This window comes from Mobula birostris, chromosome 14, assembly GCF_030028105.1.
Source record: "Mobula birostris isolate sMobBir1 chromosome 14, sMobBir1.hap1, whole genome shotgun sequence".
In the NCBI taxonomy this organism is placed as follows: domain Eukaryota; kingdom Metazoa; phylum Chordata; class Chondrichthyes; order Myliobatiformes; family Myliobatidae; genus Mobula; species Mobula birostris.
Window position 1 is genome coordinate 36897367 of NC_092383.1, and position 20652 is coordinate 36918018.

General features: G+C 41.3%; 1 protein-coding gene across 1 annotated transcript in view; it reads left to right on the top strand.

Moving 5' to 3' along the window:
* The window catches only part of adamts17 (ADAM metallopeptidase with thrombospondin type 1 motif, 17), a 583128-nt gene that overhangs the window by 52041 nt on the left and 510435 nt on the right, over positions 1-20652 (top strand). The window contains exons 5-6 of the mRNA XM_072278384.1: positions 8684-8767; positions 9969-10123. Of these exons, the coding sequence (XP_072134485.1) occupies positions 8684-8767; positions 9969-10123 (239 nt within the window). The remainder of the gene's footprint in view (positions 1-8683; positions 8768-9968; positions 10124-20652) is intronic.

The following is a 20652-nucleotide window of genomic DNA, read 5'->3' on the forward strand; positions in this document are numbered from 1 at the left end:
GGAAACGGCAGACAAGTTGAACAGGTACTTTGGATCTGTCTTTACTAGGGAAGACATAAACAATCTCCCAGATATAATAGTGGCCAAAAGACCTACGGTAATGGATGAATTGAAGGAAATTTATATTAGGCAGGAAATGGTGTTGGATAGGCTGTTGGGTCTGAAGGCTGATAAGTCCCCAGGACCTGATGGTCTGCATCCCAGGGTACTTAAGGAGGTAGCTTTAGAAATCGTGGATGCATTGGTAATCATTTTCCAATGCTCTATAGATTCAGGATCAGTTCCTGTGGATTGGAGGGTGGCTAACGTTGTCCCTCTCTTCAAGAAGGGAGGAAGAGAGAAAACAGGGAATTATAGACCGGTTAGCCTGACGTCGGTGGTGGGAAAGATGCTGGAGTCAATTATAAAAGATGAAATTATGACACATGGATAGTAGTAACAGGATTGGTCCGAGTCAGCATGGATTTACAAAGGGGAAATCGTGCTTGACTAATCTTCTGGAATTTTTTGAGGATGTAACTATGAAAATGGACAAGGGAGAGCCAGTGGATGTAGTGTACATGGACTTTCAGAAAGCCTTTGATAAAGTCCCACATAGGAGATTAGTGGGCAAAATTAGGGCACATGGTATTGGGGGCAGAGTACTGACATGGATTGAAAATTGGCTGGGTGACAGAAAACAAAGAGTAGCGATTAATGGGTCCCTTTCGGAATGGCAAGCGGTGACCAGTGGGGTACCGCAGGGTTCAGTGCTGGGACTGCAGCTGTTTACAATATATATTAATGATTTAGATGAGGGAATTAAAAGTAACATTAGCAAATTTGCAGATGACACAAAGCTGGGAGGCAGTGTGAAATGTGAGGAGGATGTTATGAGAATGCAGGGTGACTTGGACAAGCTGGGTGAGTGGGCAGATGCATGGCAGATGCAGTTTAATGTGGATAAATGTGAGGTTATCCACTTTGGTGGTAAGAACGGGAAGGCAGATTATTATCTAAATGGAGTCAAGTTAGGAAAAGGGGAAGCACAACGAGATTTAGGTATTCTTGTGCATCAGTCACTGAAAGCAAGCAGGCAAGTACAGCAGACAGTGAAAAAAGCTAATAGCATGCTGGCCTTCATAACAAGGGGATTGAGTATAAGAGCAAAGAGGTCCTTCTGCAGCTGTACAGGGCCCTGGTGAGACCACACCTGGAGTACTGTGTGCAGTTTTGGTCTCCAAATTTGAGGAAGGACATTCTTGCTATTGAGGGAGTGCAGCGTAGGCTCACAAGGTTAATTCCCGGGATGGCGGGACTGTCATATGTCAAAAGATTGGAGCGACTGGGCTTGTATACTCTGGAATTTAGAAGGCTGAGAGGGGATCTTATTGAAACATATAAGATTATTAAGGGATTGGACACGCTGCAGGCAGGAAGCATGTTCCCGCTGATGGGTGAGTGCAGAACCAGAGGCCACAGTTTAAGAATAAGGGGTAGGCCATTTAGAACAGAGTTGAGCAAAAACTTTTTCACTCAGAGAGTGGTGGATATATGGAATGCTCTGCCCCAGAAGGCTGTGGAGGCCAAGTCTCTGGATGCTTTCAAGAAAGAGATGGATAGAGTTCTTAAAGATAGCGGAATCAAAGGTTATGGGGATAAGGCAGGAAATGGATACTGATAGTGGATGATCAGCCATGATCACAGTGAATGGCGGTACTGGCTCAAAGGGCCGAATAGCCTACCCCTGCACCTATTGTCTATTGTGTCACACCCGGACACACACTTGCAGATGGTAGAAAAAGATCTGGACTACTAGGTCACAGGATACCCACCTTTAATCCTCTTTATAGCCAAAGTGTTTATTTGAAGGGTCCATTTCAAATTTGTCATTGTCTAGAGCATCTCCAGTGATGCTGTTTAACATCAAGGTACCTGTTTAGACTTTCTTAATTGAGGTGGTCATTGCCAGCACTTTGGTGCATGAATGTTACTTTCCACTTAATCGGCCTAAGCATTAAAGTTGCCTTGGTCTTGTTGCAGCAGTAATGGACTGTTTCGTTAAATGATGCACGGTTGGTCTATCCAACCCAACTGGTCTGGTCCTCCATTCACAAAGACCATACCTGTTTTTAGTCTTTGTGTAATGTTCTTGCCCTAATCCTAGTTTCCCTTCAAGATGGATTTCTTGATGCATTTTTGAATATTAGCTATGGTGTATCCTCCATAGCTCCTGATTGGAAACTCCAATGCTTTGTTACCCTACAGTCCACATTTCATCTGGATTTTTCTTTTGTCTTGTAAAAAAAATTGTAAAACTATGTATTAATTCTGTAAAAGGTAGTCGTTGTTTATGGTTTTTCCTTCAAATCTCCCAATCTACCATAGCCATTTTTTCCTTGGCCCTTAGTTTGCTTTGGTTAGATTTCCAATTGAACTAACCTACTTTTAATTTTAATGTTAAATTTTCTCACGTGGTAACTGTTTGCTGGCAGAATTTAAAACAGACAGTACAGCGTAGGAGCGAGCACTGTTGGCCCTTGTTGACTGTGCCAATTTGAATTAATCCCAACTGCCTGCACATGGTCCCCATCCCTCCATTCCCTGCCTGGTCATTTATCTGTCTAAGTGCCTGTTCAACATTGCTATTGGGTCTGCTTCTACCAGCTTCCTGACAGTGTGTTCCAAGCACCTACCCGTTTCTGTGTGTATACACAAATGAAAAACCTCAAATCTTTGCACTTACCCCCTCGCTTCCTAAATCAATGCCCTGTGAAATTTCCCTGGGGAGAATAGCATGCTTCTCTATCTGTGCTCTCATAATTTTATATACTACTGTGAGGTCACTCCTTAGCCTTCTGCTCCAGAGAATACAATCCAATGACAAGAAACGTTAGTGGGAGGCAGCGATGACACCCTCCACATCCATTTCTATCATGCAGTGACCAGAACTGCACTTGAGACTCAAGTGTATCCCAACTGAAGTTTTCTACGGCTGCAACATGACTTCATTATATTTATACTCTCCACACCAACTTGTGAGGGTAAACATGCAATAAGCCATCTGTATTACCCTTTCTACATGTGTTTCTGCTTTTAGGGAGCCATGCGCTTGCACCCCAAGGTTTCCCTGAATATGAATGCTCCCAAGGGTTCTGACATATATTGTATTCTTTTTGGCATTTAATTTTCCAAGGTGCAACACCTCAGACTTGTCCAGATTAAGCTCCACCTGCCATTTCTGCTTACTGATCTACAATACATCCTGTTGAATATTTTGACAGATGTCCATACTATCCACAATTCCACCAAATTTTGTATTGTGTGCAGATTTGTTAATCAGCCCACCTACATTTTTATCCAGATCATTTAGACACTCATTATAAACTACAGATGTCCCAGCACTGATTCCTGCAGAACCCCACTTGTCATAGACCTCCAGTCAGAATAACATCTCAATCTTCTACCCTCTTTGGATAATCAATTTTGAATCCACTTTACCAAGCCTCTGAGGGATCACGTGTCTTAATCTGGATCAGCACAACATTCACTGCACCACCCTCATCAGTCACCTTTGTCACCTCCTCTTACACAAGCAACACAAATTGTTCTCTCGGGACCCTTAACTTCCAAATCATTATTGAACCTCCCTCTTTGTACTTTATTGTATCTTAAATGATCTGCACTCTGGTTGATTCTTCAACATTTTGAACAAGAAAACAATCTCTTGTGCACTCCACGAATTTGCCTCTGAACTACTGTCGCTAGTTTGTTTGGTTTACGTGTAGGCTAATATCTTTCACGATTATATGCATCTTTCGTCACCATGACGTTTCTTGTCATTGCTGGCTCCCGCTAACGTTTCTTGCATTTGCTGCTTCTTAGCTCCATTCAACAGATCCTCAATTTAATTTTTGAGCAGATTCTTCCCCCATGCTGCCTTCATCTCCTTTCTTAGTGTTGGAGCAACCCCATATTTAGAATTTTCCCTACCCTTCCCAAATTTTATGAATACTTATTTATAATTTTAATAATACATTTTGAGGAAATTTATAAATATTTAATTTCCAGCCTTAAGCACTTTGCAAATGTGTCTCCTGTGCAGGGTTTATCAGCTAGGGTTCCGCAAGAGATCGTGATTTAAAAAAAACATTGTTTTCTGAACTTTGCGCAATGCACAACGATAGCATTTGCAGTGGTGGACAGGGATCAAGCAGCCCTGTTAGCAATTTTGTTAGCTGTCTCCCAGTCCAGTGTGGTAGTGCGCAGAAGGACTGTGTTTATTTGGTTGAGCCCATTTTCAGTTTTTGATGTGAAATGGGGAGGCTGTTGCTAATTGATGAGTCTGTATTGCACGGAGGGGAGGATGGTAGGCTGATGAGGAGTGTGGAGTGTGTTTTCCAAGCATTGAATGGACTTGCCCAACTTGGCTGTGATGTCAGCCTCTCCCTCCTGAATGACCTTCCCTAACTACCCCTTGCATGCTGCTGACTTACTTATGGGAGTGAACAAACTCTACTGGTGTAGTAGAAAATTAGAGGGAAATTTTCATTCTAAAGAAGAAATTTTTATGCACCGCAACTCAGCTGCTGGCTTGCTGTTGTTGTAAACATTCCATAAGGTGGATTCTGCAGGTTTGAAGAGAATTGTTCTGTGAAATTTTTGTATTTTTTTGCAGTTTTCTCATTTAGTTATCTGTTATGCTATTCTTGTTATTCCATTCTTCTTATATTGCCCGTTTTTACAATGAAAGCCACTTATCAATGGGTTTTATATGGAGTGGTGATCCAAGTTGTCCTATTCCATTGTACCTAGTCTGTCGCAAACAAATTACAAATGTAACAATGGCTCCAACAAAATTGAAAAGACAATTAACTATAAATCACAGCCATATGATATGGAAAAGTGCTGATTATTCTTAGCGGCCATTGGAATCTCAAAGCAGAGTAATGCTTTTGTTAATAAAGTCACAGTCAGTAAAATGAGTCAGAAAGCAAGATATTTAGTAGCAGAACTTATTAACCAGAAAAGGAAAAGTCACACAATTGGTGAGAACCTAATAATGCTAGCATGTAAAATTTAATGGGTAAAATACTAGGACAAGGTACAGTATGAGAAATTGAAAAGGTTTCACTCTTAAACGGTATGGTAAGTCAACGTATTGAGGACATGTAAGGAGGGTTTGTGTAATAAACTGAAAAACAGCAGCTTCTCAATCTGGATTAATAAGTCAACAGATTTCACCAATAAATGTCAAGTAGCATTTGTAAGATTTGTAACTCGTGAAATTCAAGAAGACTTTTTCCTGTTGCAAAGAGGTGCCCAAAACAAGTAAAGGCCAAGGTATATTTAATGTTTGGTCTTCATATCTGGAAAGAAAAGGTCTGTCTAGGAGAAACTGTGTTGGCATCTGTACTGATGGTGCCCCATCAATGGTTGGCTCCATGAGAGGTTTTGTTTCTCTTTCTTAAAAAGAGAAAATCCTGACATTATCACAACACACTGCTTCAACAAATAAATTTTTATGTTGTAAATAGCATTAATTAAAATCAACTTGCAGTCTTTATTTAAATTAAACCTACTGAGCCTACCTTTAGAAAAATTAAATCCCTTTTTGGTTTAAGCCAGCACTTTAACAGATATTTATTATGTTTGCCTTATGAGCTTTAAAACTTTATGAAAGGGAGAGAAAGATTACTTTTCTTGAATTTAAGCTAAGCATGACTGCCTGTTTTTTTTTCCCCAAGAAAGATTGGCTAAAAATTCATTACGCAAAAGAGCATTGACAGTTAATTTTGGATTATTGAATCTACAACTTACTGATCACACTAGCATAGAGCTGTAGATATAATAATGTTTACACAGGGGTTCCCTGACACCTGAAAATTATTTCAAGGGTTTCTCCAGGGCAAAAGGGTTGAGAAAAGCTGCTCAAATGAAAATTAGATCATATCCTTTGGTACCTACTTATATCGTTAATTCACTTAGCTCAACAAGATTGCCATAACTGGCTGACATTGTTAATTTCGATCTTTGAATTGTTAACCTCTGGTTAAGGGTTTCATTAGCTAGATGACTACTATAAGATCTTCTACATTTCTATTCCAAGGAGATTAGTTGTAATTTTTCCACTTTATAATTACCAAGTTTCCTTTCTGCATTACATCTTTAAAGAACACAGAGCATCTCTACAGATTTTGGTGGTGTTCGTTAAGTCTGGTGCTCAGTTTTCCCATTACTCCAGCTGAGACTTGACCTGTGAGATTCTAGCACGATCTCTTTGTTTTTATACTTTATTCTTCTATAAGCTTGGCTCCTGGGTAAGTATTATTCCCTTTTGCCTTGACATATTTAACCATGTGTCTACATCAATCCCTGTAATCTTATAGCCAATTGAATCACTCTGGAGTGTAGATAGGGCAAATGTTAGCAAACTTTTCCCACTGAGATTGGGTGAGACAAGTAGAGGTCGTAGGTTATGGGTGAAAGGTGAAATATACGGGAAACCTGAGGGGGGAATGACTTCAGGAGATCATGCAAATATGGAATGAGCTGCCAGCAGAAGTAGTGGATGCAGGTATGATTGCAACATTTAAGAGAAGTTTGGATAAATACATGGATTGGAGGGCTGTGGTTTAGGTGCAGGGCAATGGGTTTAGGCAGAATAGTGGTTCAGAATGGACTAGATGGGCCAAATAGCTTGTTTCTATGCTGCAGTGCTCCACAGAGCTCTCTGCAGAGATTATTCTACCATGTTTTGAGCCATTTCCTGAAGTTTCAACTGTTGTCCTCTTGAAGCATCTTGACGTGACCATTTCCCTCCATAGGTGTTGCTTGACTTGCTGAGGTCCTCCTTCATTTTGTTTTTCAACTCTGCTCTGTATTGATACTATATGCTATGTGCAAGTTTGTTCTTGCAACTACTTTAGAAGGAGGAGGTTTCAAGAAGGGTTATGTTGAAGTTTCCCCTGGTCATGGCAATGCCTAGGCAACAGTACTGTGTAGAACTGGGAATCTCCTGCCTTGGGAAGGACAGCATCGAACCTTTTATGCTCATCCACATATAAAGGAAATGGATTCTGAAACTGTAGAGGCATGTACACAAGGTGCAGTAGGTTGTTAATATTCAAGGGAGGCACTGTTACCATAAGTATACAGGCTGTGAAGACATAGGATTGTCCTACACCATATCACCCTCGTCTCTGGCTATAATGTGTACCTTCCAGTTAGTCCAACAAATGGTGCTGTGTAACTGCACAATCAGAAGTCCAAATGTCAAATAAATGAAATTTATGCAATTCTCTTTATCGATTAAAATGAACTGATCCGTAACTTCAGTTGTGCATTAAGTATATTTTTATTAATCATCCTTAATACAAGCAGCTCAGACGTTTTGGCACTGAGTCAGCTAAAGGAAGATTAATGTGAGAAAGTTTTTCTATTGATGCTGCATAGTTAGAAATAAAGGACTGGGGGTGGGGGAAGGATAATAATTTGAGCTGAGAACAGCAAAAGCCAGTTGGAGTCAATTTATAGAGTGTGAAACAGTTATTTCAAAAATAATAGCTGAAGTTGAAATGAGTCAATGTTGTGAGTAGGCAGAATTTATTATTGATTTGGTGTCTATACATGGTCATCTCAAAGGCTCACTAGTTTGCTACTTTAGCACTGGGAACATTTAGTTTTGCTATTTGGTTACTTGCTCCAGCCATTTCTTGGTCAGGCACTTGGCCCATTTCTGTAAGTGACATCCATCTAGGGTCTGTTTCTGCCTATCCACTGCCCGGGAGCATGGACAGGGTACCTTAAGGTCATCCTTTGATTTGCTCTTCTGTTGCATACACTGTAGAGACGTGCCATTCTCATTTTCTCTCAGCACCTATAACTTGGCAATCCAATCTTCCTTCATTTCTGCATTCCTCCAGCTCTGGTGTCTTGTAGCGATGACCCTCACTCCACCTTCTATCACCTCGCCCTTATTCCCACCACCGCCCTCCCTCAAGTAGTTTGCGATGTTTTGTTGAAATATGCCACCCGTTAGAACAGTTGCACAACCCATCTTAAATCTATTAATCTGAGGAAAGTTTTAACCCTGAAAGAAAAGCAAGTTAGTTGATAGCGTAGAATCCGTAGAGGGAGAAACAGGGTTAACCTTTCTTCAGACTTTCCAGGAAGAGCTAGAAATCAAACAACTTGCAAATAACCATGGACTCAGCAGTGAGAGCAAAGGTTCTCTCCGGGTTCCAGAGCTGGGGAAGAGTCAACAAGATGGGAATTAGTAGCAAAGTTGGTGAAGCTTTGAAGTTCTGCATGGGTGCAGGAAGCAGCATAGTCAAAAAAGGACCAAATAAGGACCAGTGATGGGACTGGAGTAGGATTGAAACCAATACTGTTGCACTTATCCCAGACAGAGGTAAGACTAGTGTGATCCTGCATAGGTCCCAATAGCTACAGCTTTCATTAGGAGTTTGTGAGTGGGTTTAAAGGAGTTGTTAACATGATATGATACTTGGACAGGCAATTGAAGGTGGGGGAATGTTGATTGATCTCGGTCTCTTTCCAATTCACCCTCCCATGTGAGATTTAAAAGCACAAAATAAGCTCATTGTAAAATATGGGCAGTGCTGGGTTTCATAGCCAGCTTTGGACAGTATGCAGCTTTTTAAGTTATTCCGACGGCTAACAGTTTTATTTTGTTTGGCAGGTATACAACATGTTTCAGCATCACAGTCTGGGAATTAAGATCAATATTCGAGTCACCAAACTAGTTTTGCTTCACAACCGTCCGGTAAGTGAGGTAGAGCAGGAGGCTGTACAGCCTTTTGGTCCTTTCTCGTGGTCATTTAACTCTGGGGTGCTCTGTGTCTGAACACTAGTCACACTCTGTCTCTGTTATGTTGAATAGCGGTGAACAATATGCACTTCTGGATTTCACCCAGTACAACTTAAGCTATTAATCACAGCTGTAACTTAGTCACATGACTGGCCTCTATCAAACTTGCTGAATGGTTGGCTTCGGTATACTTTACTGAGCTTTTCTAATCTTTGAGAATCGGTTCAAGTATCATGAACGTTTTCATAGCACATCAATCCACATCATAGCCATTCCTCATTAAACTGCAACACATTTTTGCACTCGTGTCTTGTTTTTTTCTCAGTTTTTTTTCTCTCTTCACTGTCTTGGTGTATTTATGTTTAATTTTTGTTCTGTTTTCCCTTTGATGCTGTTATAGGCAAGTCTTTCATTGCACTTGTGCCTCACCATACTTGTGACCGTGACAACATTCTCGACTCAACTTGGTGAGCCGATGTATTAGAATGCCAGCGTATTTCTGTTCTGAAACAAGCTGTGGGGCTGAATGGTAGCCTTTAGAGCGAGTGCCCCATGTTTGGTCCTGACTTCTAATGCTGTGTACAGAGTTTGCATGTTTTCCCTCTGGCCAAATAATTAGGTTTCCCCTGCAGAATCAGAATCAGGTTTATTATCATTGGCATGTGTCGTGAAATTTGTTAACTTGGCAGCAGTAACAGTGGTAGAATGCAATACATAACATAGAAAGAAAAATATCAATTACAGTAAATGTATATATTTCAGGCTTCTGTACCTCCTTCCTGATGGTAACAATGAGATGAGGGCATGTCCTGGGTGATCGGGCTCCTTAATGGATGCCGACTTTCTGAGGCACCACTGCTTGAAGATATCTTGATACAGCCCTGGTTTCTTTCCATATCCCAATTACACTAGTTGGTCGGTTAACTGTCCATTTCAAATCACCCCTCAGCATTGAAAAGTGGTAAAACTATCACTTAGAGAAGAGAGGTGTAGGGGGAAAGACCATAAGAGTCCAATGGTCTATGTGACTAGCTTCTGATGGGCCTTACTAAGTAAGGTTGTCTGCAGTAATGTGGCAGTGTTATTTTTACTGTAGGCAGCTTATGAATTTGAATTTGTTTCATTTGCACAATGCATTTTGGAAACCTGTTCACAGGAGCAGCTGTCGATTGGTCACCATGGAGAGAAGTCACTGGAGAGCTTCTGCCATTGGCAGCACAGAGAGTTTGCAGCACGATACCTGGGAAATAACCAGGTGCCCGGTGGGAAGGATGACTATCCAGCTGTGGATGCTGCTGTATTCGTAACAAGGTATTGCTCTGGTTTTTGTGGTGCTCAAGACTGTTTGTTTTCCTTCAGCTGATGGCTACCAGTCCTCATCTTGAGTTCATGCTTGGTCAAAGATTGGGGAGTGGATGTATTCAGAATGGGTTCTAGATTCTGGGTGGATTCTTGAGCTGATCAAACCCATGGTAGAATTCTGTTCTTGAAATACCAAAGAACTAATAATGGTTTCAAAAGTGTCAAACAGAAATTTGTGTTTGCATTTTCTGGTCTTTAGTGTGATGTGAGACATACTCAGCAGATCAGGCCACACACACAGAAGTGGAACAGATTTAATGTTTTGTGTAAAGACCCTTTGTCAGACCCTTCCGGTAGAAATATTACCAGTTTTTCTTCCTACAGACGCTGCCTGTCCTGAGTAACTCCAGCATTTTCTGTTTTTATTTCAGATTTTTAGCAGCTGTAGATTTTTTGATTTACGTTTACATAATTTTGGCTTAGTAAAAATATCTGTGCAAGTATTGTTTTTTTTTAAAAGTTGAATACTGTTTAGTAATAGAGGTAGGCTTAACTGAGTGAATACCACAGCCTGCATTTCACACACTGTGCACTCCATAGCTTCTGTTCAGCACAATCAATGTGAAATGGTGGATTTTCTTGACGTTTTGGTGATTAATTCCTCTAGAACTGTTGGCCCTATTGTGAGAGGTTGTTGTGCTTGAAGCAGGTTTCAGTTATATGTCCTTGAGTTTTGGGTTATGCTAGATGTAAATGTAAAAAAAATCAAACAGAAAGTGTAGTACTGTAGGCAATGAATAAAACAGCCATGATAGGCAGTGGGAGACCTTGATGGATGTGAAAAATTGGTGCCTTAGTCATTTTCTCTCTGTCACCACCTAAATTATCAGAAGTGAAAGCAAAAAAGAACTGCGGGTGCTGGAAATCTGAAGTAAGACAGCAAATACCGGAAACTGTCTACACCTGTGAAAAGGGAAACAAAATTAATCTCTTGAGTTAAGGATCTTATGTCATAACTCACTCCTAAATTACCAGGATACTTAAAGAATGCAAGTGGATTAGCCAAATCTCAAGACTTGTTGGTCTGACCCAAGAGCACAGAAGGCCTCTGTCCAATCCCCAGTCACAGCTGTTTCCAATGAAGCTAATTGCAAGACAGATGAAGTGCTCATATTGTGTGTTCATTATATTATTTGCTGATTATGTAAGTTTAACATCACACTGTTCTTATTTTTAAAGTTTGTTTATTTTCTTCCCCTATAAAGCACAAGAGGGACACTTCACTGTCTTTAATCAGTTTGAATGGATAGTCCTGCTGTGTGAAGCTGGTCCCATTCTGGTACAAAATTGCAAATTATAAGTCTGGTGCTGTGGTAAAGAAGAATAATTTGCCCTTTTGAAAGCAGAATATTTCATGTTAATATTTCCCAAAGTAGTTCATTCCCGCTAACTTGCCAATTGAACCAACAAAACATTACTTCCTAGGGGTAACAGGCCAGTGTGCAGACCCAGTCCCAACACAAGCACATGCAGCGTGAATGTACTGATGGATGGTTGTCTATAGTTCACTCTGATTGACATGTCATCATGTGGCACAGATAATTAAACTGTACTGAGCAATGACAAATTGAATTGAAGTGGGGGTATTTGAGAATTCTATTAACATTCAGCCTCACAATGAATACCATTAGTATAGACCACATATATGGAAATCCTAGTCCTGGCTCCCGTGATTTAATACCAAGCTGAGGCAAAGAGGCTTTCTTTGTGCTAAGACTGTGAGAACATCAGTTAGACAGTATGGGCTCCTCCTAGGCCTATCTTGTTTCACCCCTGGCATTGTATCTTTTGGTAAGCCCAATTCTGGTCTCTAATTATTAGGGCAATTTTTTAAAATTTAGGGCAGGGGTGGCCATCCTTTTATATTCCATGCGTCAATTTTTTCACGCACAAGTTCTATATTAACATTTTTACAAGAATTGAATGGGGGTACAAGAGTTGTATGGCGCATCTGAACTTGTGAGTGGAAAAAATTGATGCATGGAATGTAAAAGGTTGGCCACCCCTGATTTAGAGGAAAGCATAAGTCTAGCCCATTTAAAAGGTGAAATTATGATCACTATTACTGAGGGTACAAAACTTTCATGTCCATGTTGAGCAAATTCCAACTGACATAAACTGGCATAAGTTTGCACTTAAGGCTGGAAACTTCACCTGCCATGAACAATTATTGTGAAGTATTGGGTGTCCAATAACATTACACAGTGGGAATAGCATTTCCGTTCCTCAAAGCCCCTTCACTGTTCAGTTGTTGAGAATATATTCTGGATGGTGAAATAAAATCTCAGAACTGGTCCTAAAGGGGAGGCAGCTAGTTAGACCCTCTTTCCATAGCCTTGCAAATGTCTTTCTCTCCTGCCTATACAATCCCATTTCTACCACACTCACAATGGGCTCCAGATCATCTCCACTCCAATCAAAGGAACCTTTTCTTTCAGTGCCTTTTGCCCCTCACTTTGCTTCCTGGTCCTTGATGCATCTGCTATTGGGAAAACCTGTCATGATCTTCTATCAAATCTCCTCTCAACCTCCTTTACTCAAAGGAGGACTACTCTAGCTTCTGTCAGGAATCCCCAACCTCTAATCTCCAAAACTATTTGGGTAAATCTGCACATGCTGTAATAAGTCCATAAGGCACAGCAGCCAAATTAAGCCATGCAATTCATTGACTATGCTCTATCTTCTCTTTCTTGGCGCCTTACTAATCAAGAACCTATCAGGCTTTGCTTAAAATAGACCCAATGACTTGGCCTCCACAGCTGTCTGTGGTGATGAATTCCACAGACTCACCACCCTCTGGCTAAACAAATTTCTCTTCATCTCTGTTCTAAAGGCATGTCTTTCTATTGAGACTGTGCCCTCTTGTCCTAGACTTTCCCTACTATTGGAAACATCCTCTCCACCTCCACTCTAGCTAGGCAATATAGGGCCTTTATTTGGTAACTGGAAGTGGATGCAGTATTCCAGTTATGTACTAATTAATGAATATTGTAACTTACCCATCTTCATTCCCCATAGAAATCTGAAATTTTTAATGTGAAACTTTGACAGGCTTTACCATCTCAAACACAGACAGTACCCTTTCTGGTCACTCACCCAGCCATTTCCCCCTCTCTTATAATAATAGGGAATATTCCTGTGCAGTTCTATCATGCATTTGCGAAACCAAAGTTGGATCCTAACCCATAATTGAATTCCCTCTAGAAGAGCTACCGAGATTGGTAGTCAGCAGATTCTGGAATTGCCAAGCCACCTCAGTGGCAGGCCAGAGAACTGTTCTCCAGAGTAACGATGGTACAAGCTGAAACTCTGTAGACTCGACTGGGTTTGATCATGGGGAAATGTGTACCACAGAAACTCTGATCATTATCCTCTGAACGGAAGAACAGTTCTTTTTAAGTATCCATATTCCTGGGATTACATTAATTGAATTGACTTTATTTCTTACATCCTTCACATACATGAGTAAAAATCTTTACATTACTTCGTCTAAATGTGCAATCACAGTAATTTATAATAAATAGAACAGTTAATGTAACATAGAAATACATTCAAATCAGCATGAGTTAATCAGTCTGATGGCCTAGTCCCAGAGCCTGTTTGTCCTGGCTTTTATGCGGTGGTACTGTTTCCTGGATGATAGCAACTGGAATAGATTGTGGTTGGGATGGCTCGGGTCCCCAATGATCCTTCGGGCCCTTTTTTCACACCTGTCTTTGTAAATGTCCTGAATAGTGGGAAGTTCACAACTACAGATGTGCTGGGTTGCCTGTGCCACTCTCTGCAGAGTCCTGAGATTGAGGGCGGTGCAGTTCCCATACCAGGCAGTGATGCAGCCAGTCAGGATACTCTCAATTGTGCCCCTGTAGAAAGATCTTAGGATACCAAACTTCCTCAAACGTCTGTGGTAAAAGAGGTGCTGTTGTGCCTTTTTCACCACATAGCTGGTGTGTACAGACCATGTAGGCCCTCAGTGATGTGGATGCCGAGTAGCTTGAAACTGTTTACCCTCTCAACTCCAGAACCGTTGATGTCAATAAGGGTTAGCCTGTCTCCATTCCTCCTGTAATCCACATCCAGCTCCTTTGTTTTTGCGACATTCAGGGAGAAGTTATTTTCTTGACACCACGGTGTCAGAGAGATTACTTCTTTCCTGTAGGCTACCTCGTTATTGTTTGAGATTAGGCCATTCAATGTAGTGTTATTGGCAAATTTAATTAGCAGATTAGAGCTGTGGGTGGTGACACAGTCATGGGTATACAGGGAGTAAAGGAGGGGACTTGGTACAAGGTTCTGAGAATTGTCCACAACCTTAAGTCTATGAGTTACAAATGCTATTGGCTAAAATTGCAGAAGCAATGCTGGTGATTTAGCTGTAGATCAGAACAGATCTTAGTTAATTTTAGATCTTGGGTCAGTAGCATGAATTTAATATTTGCTGGATCACAGTAGGTGTAGACAGAAGAGTTTGGACCGCTATTATGGGCTGGAACTTTTGGGATGATACAGTGGTTTTGGAAGGAACAGCAGGAATTTATTCAACTCCTTGTATCCATGTTCCATATTAGCAGATCTCTGCTGATCTTCATATCAACAATTCCCACTTTTGCTTCCCCCTCAAATCTCTAACCCACAGTGTCTGTTGACCCAGTCTCCAAAGCACCGGTTGTCTGGAGCATCAGTGGGCTCTGGGCATGAGTCTTCTCAAATTCCCACTGTTCTTTGAAATGTATTTCCTGAGTGAGACGCTGTCTGATCATGTCTCTTTGATCTTGATTTCCATCCCAGCGGATGATAAATACAAGCAAAATTTATTTAACGGCCTTGCAGTTTATCTCCAGAATCCCTGAGGCATTGTACTAGTGCACTTATAGTGTGCCCCTCCAAGGCTGCTGATTCTTACTTGAAGTACACTGGTTAAAACAGAAAGCATGTGACTGATGCTGCAAGAAGTACGTCATGACCTCCCTTTGAATATTGAGGGAAAGGTCAATGTCCCATTAGCCTTTCTGATGGCTTTTCCACCAGCTTTAAGATTTGTGCACATATAGTCCAATCTTTTTGAACTCTGGTTCTGACTGGTAATTTTGAGGATAACTAATTCATCTGCTTTGGGTCTCTTGATGATCACACTGATGTTACTGCCATGTTCCCTATGAATTAGACTGAGGTACGGTCACAATGCTGATGACCCTGTACTGAGCCACAGTTAGTAGACATATTTATCATGTCTGCTGTAGATGGGATTTAAGTCAGTGACGTTAAAGGGTTTCTATGTTTATAAGGGGATTGGGATTTGGAGAGAAAAAGTATACCTGGATTCTAGCTGCTCCTCCAGTCAGTCAGTGGAGACAGTCACACTGACCTGTGCACTGAAAGAACTACTGTTGGTTGCTCTCAATTGGTGTCCTTGGGCAGGCAGTGTCACTTGCACCAGACTCTTCCAAGCTCTGGAAAGCAAAGAGGTTACAAAATAAAGAAAAAGATTTGAGGAGAAAACTTTATCCCTTTTGTCTCTTGGGAATTCTTGATTTTTGATGGAACTATGAGAACCTTGTTCATACATCAGGAGTACACAGAAGCCCTTTGTAAATGATAGAAGGAAGTACCATCTTTCAGACAATCTAACCACCTGACAGACAAGTCCTGGAAGATTTAGTCAATTTGGAGTTCAAAACAAGAATGGAAGCGTGTCCTCTTGAATTCCGGAGCAACACAGAAGAGATTTGAATGCTTGTATTTAAATGCAGGTGGCTTTGCATGTGTAGCAATTGGCCTTGTGGTCAACAGTGGGGAGTAAAGCCTGAGGGATAGTCTGGTCAATTAGGCAGAAAAGTAGCAAATGGAAGTTAGTCTATAAAGTGTGAGGTAATGAACTTAAAGACATGAGCCTAGGGAATGTACGGGAGATGATGGTGTGGTGGAACAAAATGACCTTTTATGGCCATATATCCTTGAACATGGGAATTAGATCAGGGATCTAAAGAGAGACAGGATGTTTCTCTTTAATAACATAGGCATGGAACGTAAGAGTAGGGGTGCTTATAATAGAGCTGGTTACAACACTGAAAGGCTGAATGTTGTGTAATGTTCTGGTCACCACTTGACAGGAAAGATGGGACTGCACGGGAGAGGGAGAGAAAATGTTGCCCTGCTGGAGATTTGACGGGGTAGGCTGGAGCTATTGCTGAAACAGGGAGCAGGCTGAGGGGCAGCTGGACCTGAGGAAGGGCTCAGAAACTAGGGTGTAGAGGAAGTTACTGGATGGAGGACTAGAGAAGATGAAGAAAGGGGTTTCTACCCAGGGGTTCAGTAATCATCAGATTTTTCCAGGTGCAACTCTCAGGTTGTTAGTTGCTTGGGCTCATTCCATAGCCAAATTACAATGTCAATTTGTGAAATCAAAGCACATGTTGGAGGGTCTCAGCAAGAGAGGGCAGAGAAGGTCAATATTTCACATTGAATTCGGTCCATGGGATATATTGCTCGCTGAATATTTATGTTGCTTTTGCTAATTCTTCAGCCTGAGATGTTAACTGTTTTTCTCCATAGATGCTGCCTGACCTGAGTGCTTTCAGCATTTTCTGTAACTTTAGATTTTCAGCATTTGACAGTTTTATTTCTGCTTTTCTGTCTATTTGTTTTCACGCTGGATTTCCAGCAATGCTTGACACAGTTTAGCATGCTTTTGTTCCTCCAGTTTTTCTTGCCCTTTCTTGGGTCTGGTGCCCCATGGGTAAGAAATGTATTGCTCCATGGGTATTTCCACAAAAACAGGTTGACTGCCTTTGGCTTTAGCGTGCAGGCTGTAAATAAAACAGACAGAATTCATGAAAAAATTAAAATTAATATTCGTGCGACACAGGAAGCCATTCATTTCACACCAGCTTATCCCATCAGTCCTATTTCTCCCTCTGCTTTCCAGGTAACCCCTGCAAATTGCATGCTCATCAATTCTGCTTACCTTGCTTTTCCTATTTCCATGCTCTGGGGTAATCATGGTGATTTATAACAGCTAGTTAACTTAGGGGCTGTGAGCAGCAGCTTTAACTGCTGCCCAGTCTCATTAAATGATAATTCCCCGTCATCACTCACAGTTCAAGTTCTTCTGTTAATAAAATGTCAGCTCCTTGGCCCAAAACATCGACTGTTCACTCTTCTCCATAGATGCTGCTTGGCCTGCTGAGTTCCTCCAGCATGTTGTGTGTGTTGCTTTGATTCTGACCCATCTGGAAGGAGTTCTGTACCTTGATGGTACTGTTGTCTCTCACTAGTATGCTGCATTAAGTTGGTGACATTGGCTACGTTGTCTCCAAGGTAGAGTTGGAAAGCAATGTGCATTATGTTTACGGGAATTCTTCAGGAGGTAGTGAATTGAATGGTGGTGATGGTAAGTACAGAGACCACATTGGGACTGCAGCTTATATTGAGCCATCAGGCATACTTCACCATCCAAGGGATATCCAGTGTGATTGTTACTGAATTTTTTGTTAGTTCAATAGGTATCCAAGTCTAATGGAAATGCCAACAGAATCTGTAGAGAATAATACAAAACAAATTCAACAAAAATAGTTGTATTTAAGATGGTGCATTTTTTTTTAAAGCAATTGCCATTTTTTATATCATTTTTAATAGAAGGATGATAAATTCTTCCGGTTAGGGAATGTTTTCTTTAGAGTTTTTCCATCCACCAAGGTTTACTTTCCAGTATGGTTCTTCCTAGGGCAACCCATACTGAATCCCATCGTCGATCATCCAGAGTGTTAATGGTGCTGGCAACGCTTGTGTGTTAAATCAGTGTAAGGGATGTAATTCAGGAATTGAATTGCACTACACATCCATAAAATGGTTTATTTGTGAATCTGCAACTTTAAACTGTTATTGGAGACTTTGGAAGTTTGTGTTCTATACAGTCTGTGATACTATTAAGAGTAGGTTCACTGTATTACTCTTCTATTGATAGGATTATTGGATTCACATTCTTGTGTATTCTCAGAAAAGGATGTTCATGTTTAAAGATGCACCAATTTTATGGAGAGGGTGAGCTATTTGTAACTTGTCACCATACACAATGAGTGAAAAACTACTAATCTTATAATTGCCTCCTGATTGCTTTACGTTTTGGCGTTGAATCAATTTTTGGACTGTGTCAGACTTGGATTTCTCACTGCACTTTCTGAAGTCTGCATTAGATCCAACACAGATATAATTTAGTCAAGTGGGTCACTGTCAGTCTTGGGTTATCTTCAGCAGGAATCATATGACCTTTGCGAATATTGGATTCTGTCACCAGTTTCAACTAAGTTCTACTTCCTCCCTGTTTGTGTGTGTTTGACTTGCTTGGAGCTAAGAACACATGTGCCCTTGTTTCACTTGAAACTACATTTGTTCTGATTACAGTAATAATGATTTTTGACTCAAGAGCTTCTGTCGAGTTCAAGGAGCCAAATTCCATTTAACTCAATCTCAAGCATGTTCTTCACTTTATCTTAAAGAGCTGTGCAATTGTATAGCTGGTGGTGGTCCGTACATCAGCAAGAAATTAGCCAAGGCATGTCTGATGGTTTCTAAAGCTCCCTGCAACATTTGCTTCATCACAGTTGCTTTAAGTGTACTAACTGACCTCCTGGCTGCTCCATTTGAGGCCAGATTCTTTGAAGGAATCAGGGGATCATTGATGCTATTCCATTTTGTATTGATTGCCCACTGAGTGGATCAAAACCAAACTCCAAACTCAGAAGCAAACACTTCCAGTATATAGTAGCATGGACACAAACACAAGAAAATCTGCAGATGCTGGAAATCCAAAGCAATCAGCAGGTCAGGCAGCATTGATTTGACTTTATTTCTTACATCCTTTACATACATGAGTAAAAATCTTTGTTACGTCTCTGTCTAAATGTGCAATCGTAGTAATTTATAATAAATAGAACAGATAATGTAACATACAAATACACTCAAATCAGCATGAGTTAATCAGTCTGATGGCCTGGTGGAAGAAGCTGTCCTGGAGCGTATTGGTCCTGGCTTTTATGTTGTTGTGGTAAACCATATATATAGGTTGTAACTGGGTTACTTGCCTGGGCACGCCCCTCTGCTGACTGCTCCTGTGGCTCCTCCCACAGACCCCTGAATAAAGGTGATTGTGGGACTGCACCTTCCTCAGTCCGGGACAGATGCTCAGCATGGACGTTGGTCCATTTGCTGTTAACTAAAGCCTTTCAGTATTTACTCTACTTCCAGTCTTTTGGAGTAATTGGTAGCGCATCAGTTGTGGTACTGTTTTCCGGATGGTAGCAGCTGGAATAGGTTGTGGTTGGGGTGACTCGGGGTCCCCAATGATCCTTGGAGCCCTTTTAAACATCTGTCTTTGTAAATGTCCTGAATTATGGGAAGTTCACAACTACAGATGTGCTGGGCTGTCCGCACCACTCTCCGCAGAATCCTGTGATTAAGGGAAGTACGGTTACCATACCAGGCAGTGATGCATCCAGTCAGGATGTTCTCAATTATGCCCCTGTAGAAAGTTCTTAGGATTTGGGGGCCCATACCAAATTTCCTTAACTGTCTGAGGTGAAAGAGGCACTGTTGTGCCTTTTTCACCACACAGCTGGTGTGTACAGACCACGTGAGGTCCTTGGTGATGTGGATGCAGAGAAACTTGAAGCTGTTTACCCTCTCAACTCCAGATCCATTGATGTTAATAGGGGTTAGCCCATCTCCATTCCTCCCGTAATCCTCCACCAGCTCCTTTGTTTTACGACATTGAGGGAGAGGTTGTTTTCTTGACATCACTGTGTCACAGAGGTGACTTCTTCCCTGTAGGCCACCTCGTTACTGTTTGAGATTAGGCTAATCAATGTCGTGTCATTGGCAAATTTAACTAGCAGATTAGAACTGAGGGCGGTGACACAGTCATGGGTATACAGGGAGTAAAGGAGGGGACTTAGTACACAGCCCTGAGGGGCTCCTGTATTGAGAGTCAGAGGGGTGGAGGTGAGGAAGCCCACTCTTACCACCTGCCGGCAATCTGACAGGAAGTCCAGGATCCAGCTGCACAAGGCAGGGTCAAGGCCGAGGACTCTGAGCTTCTTGTCGATCCTGGATGGAACTATGGTGTTGAAAGCTGAACTGTAGTCCAAGAACAGTATTCTCACATAAGTGTTGTTCTCCAGATGTCTATAGATGGTATGTAGAGCAGTGGCTATTGCGTAGTCTGTCGATTGGTTGTGTCGGTAGGCGAATTTTAGGGGTCCAGTTTGGGGGGGTCTATGGAAAGAAGTAAACAGCCGACGTTTCAGGTCGAGACTATGGGGCCCTTCATCTGGAGTCTTGATGAAGGCTCGCAGTCCAAAGTGACGATTATTTACTCTTTTTGCTTAAGGAAGCCTTAGGGAATAGTAATCACGATATGATCGTGTTCACATTGAAATTTGAGAGGGAAAAAGTAAAATCCAATGTGTCAGTATTTCTGTGGA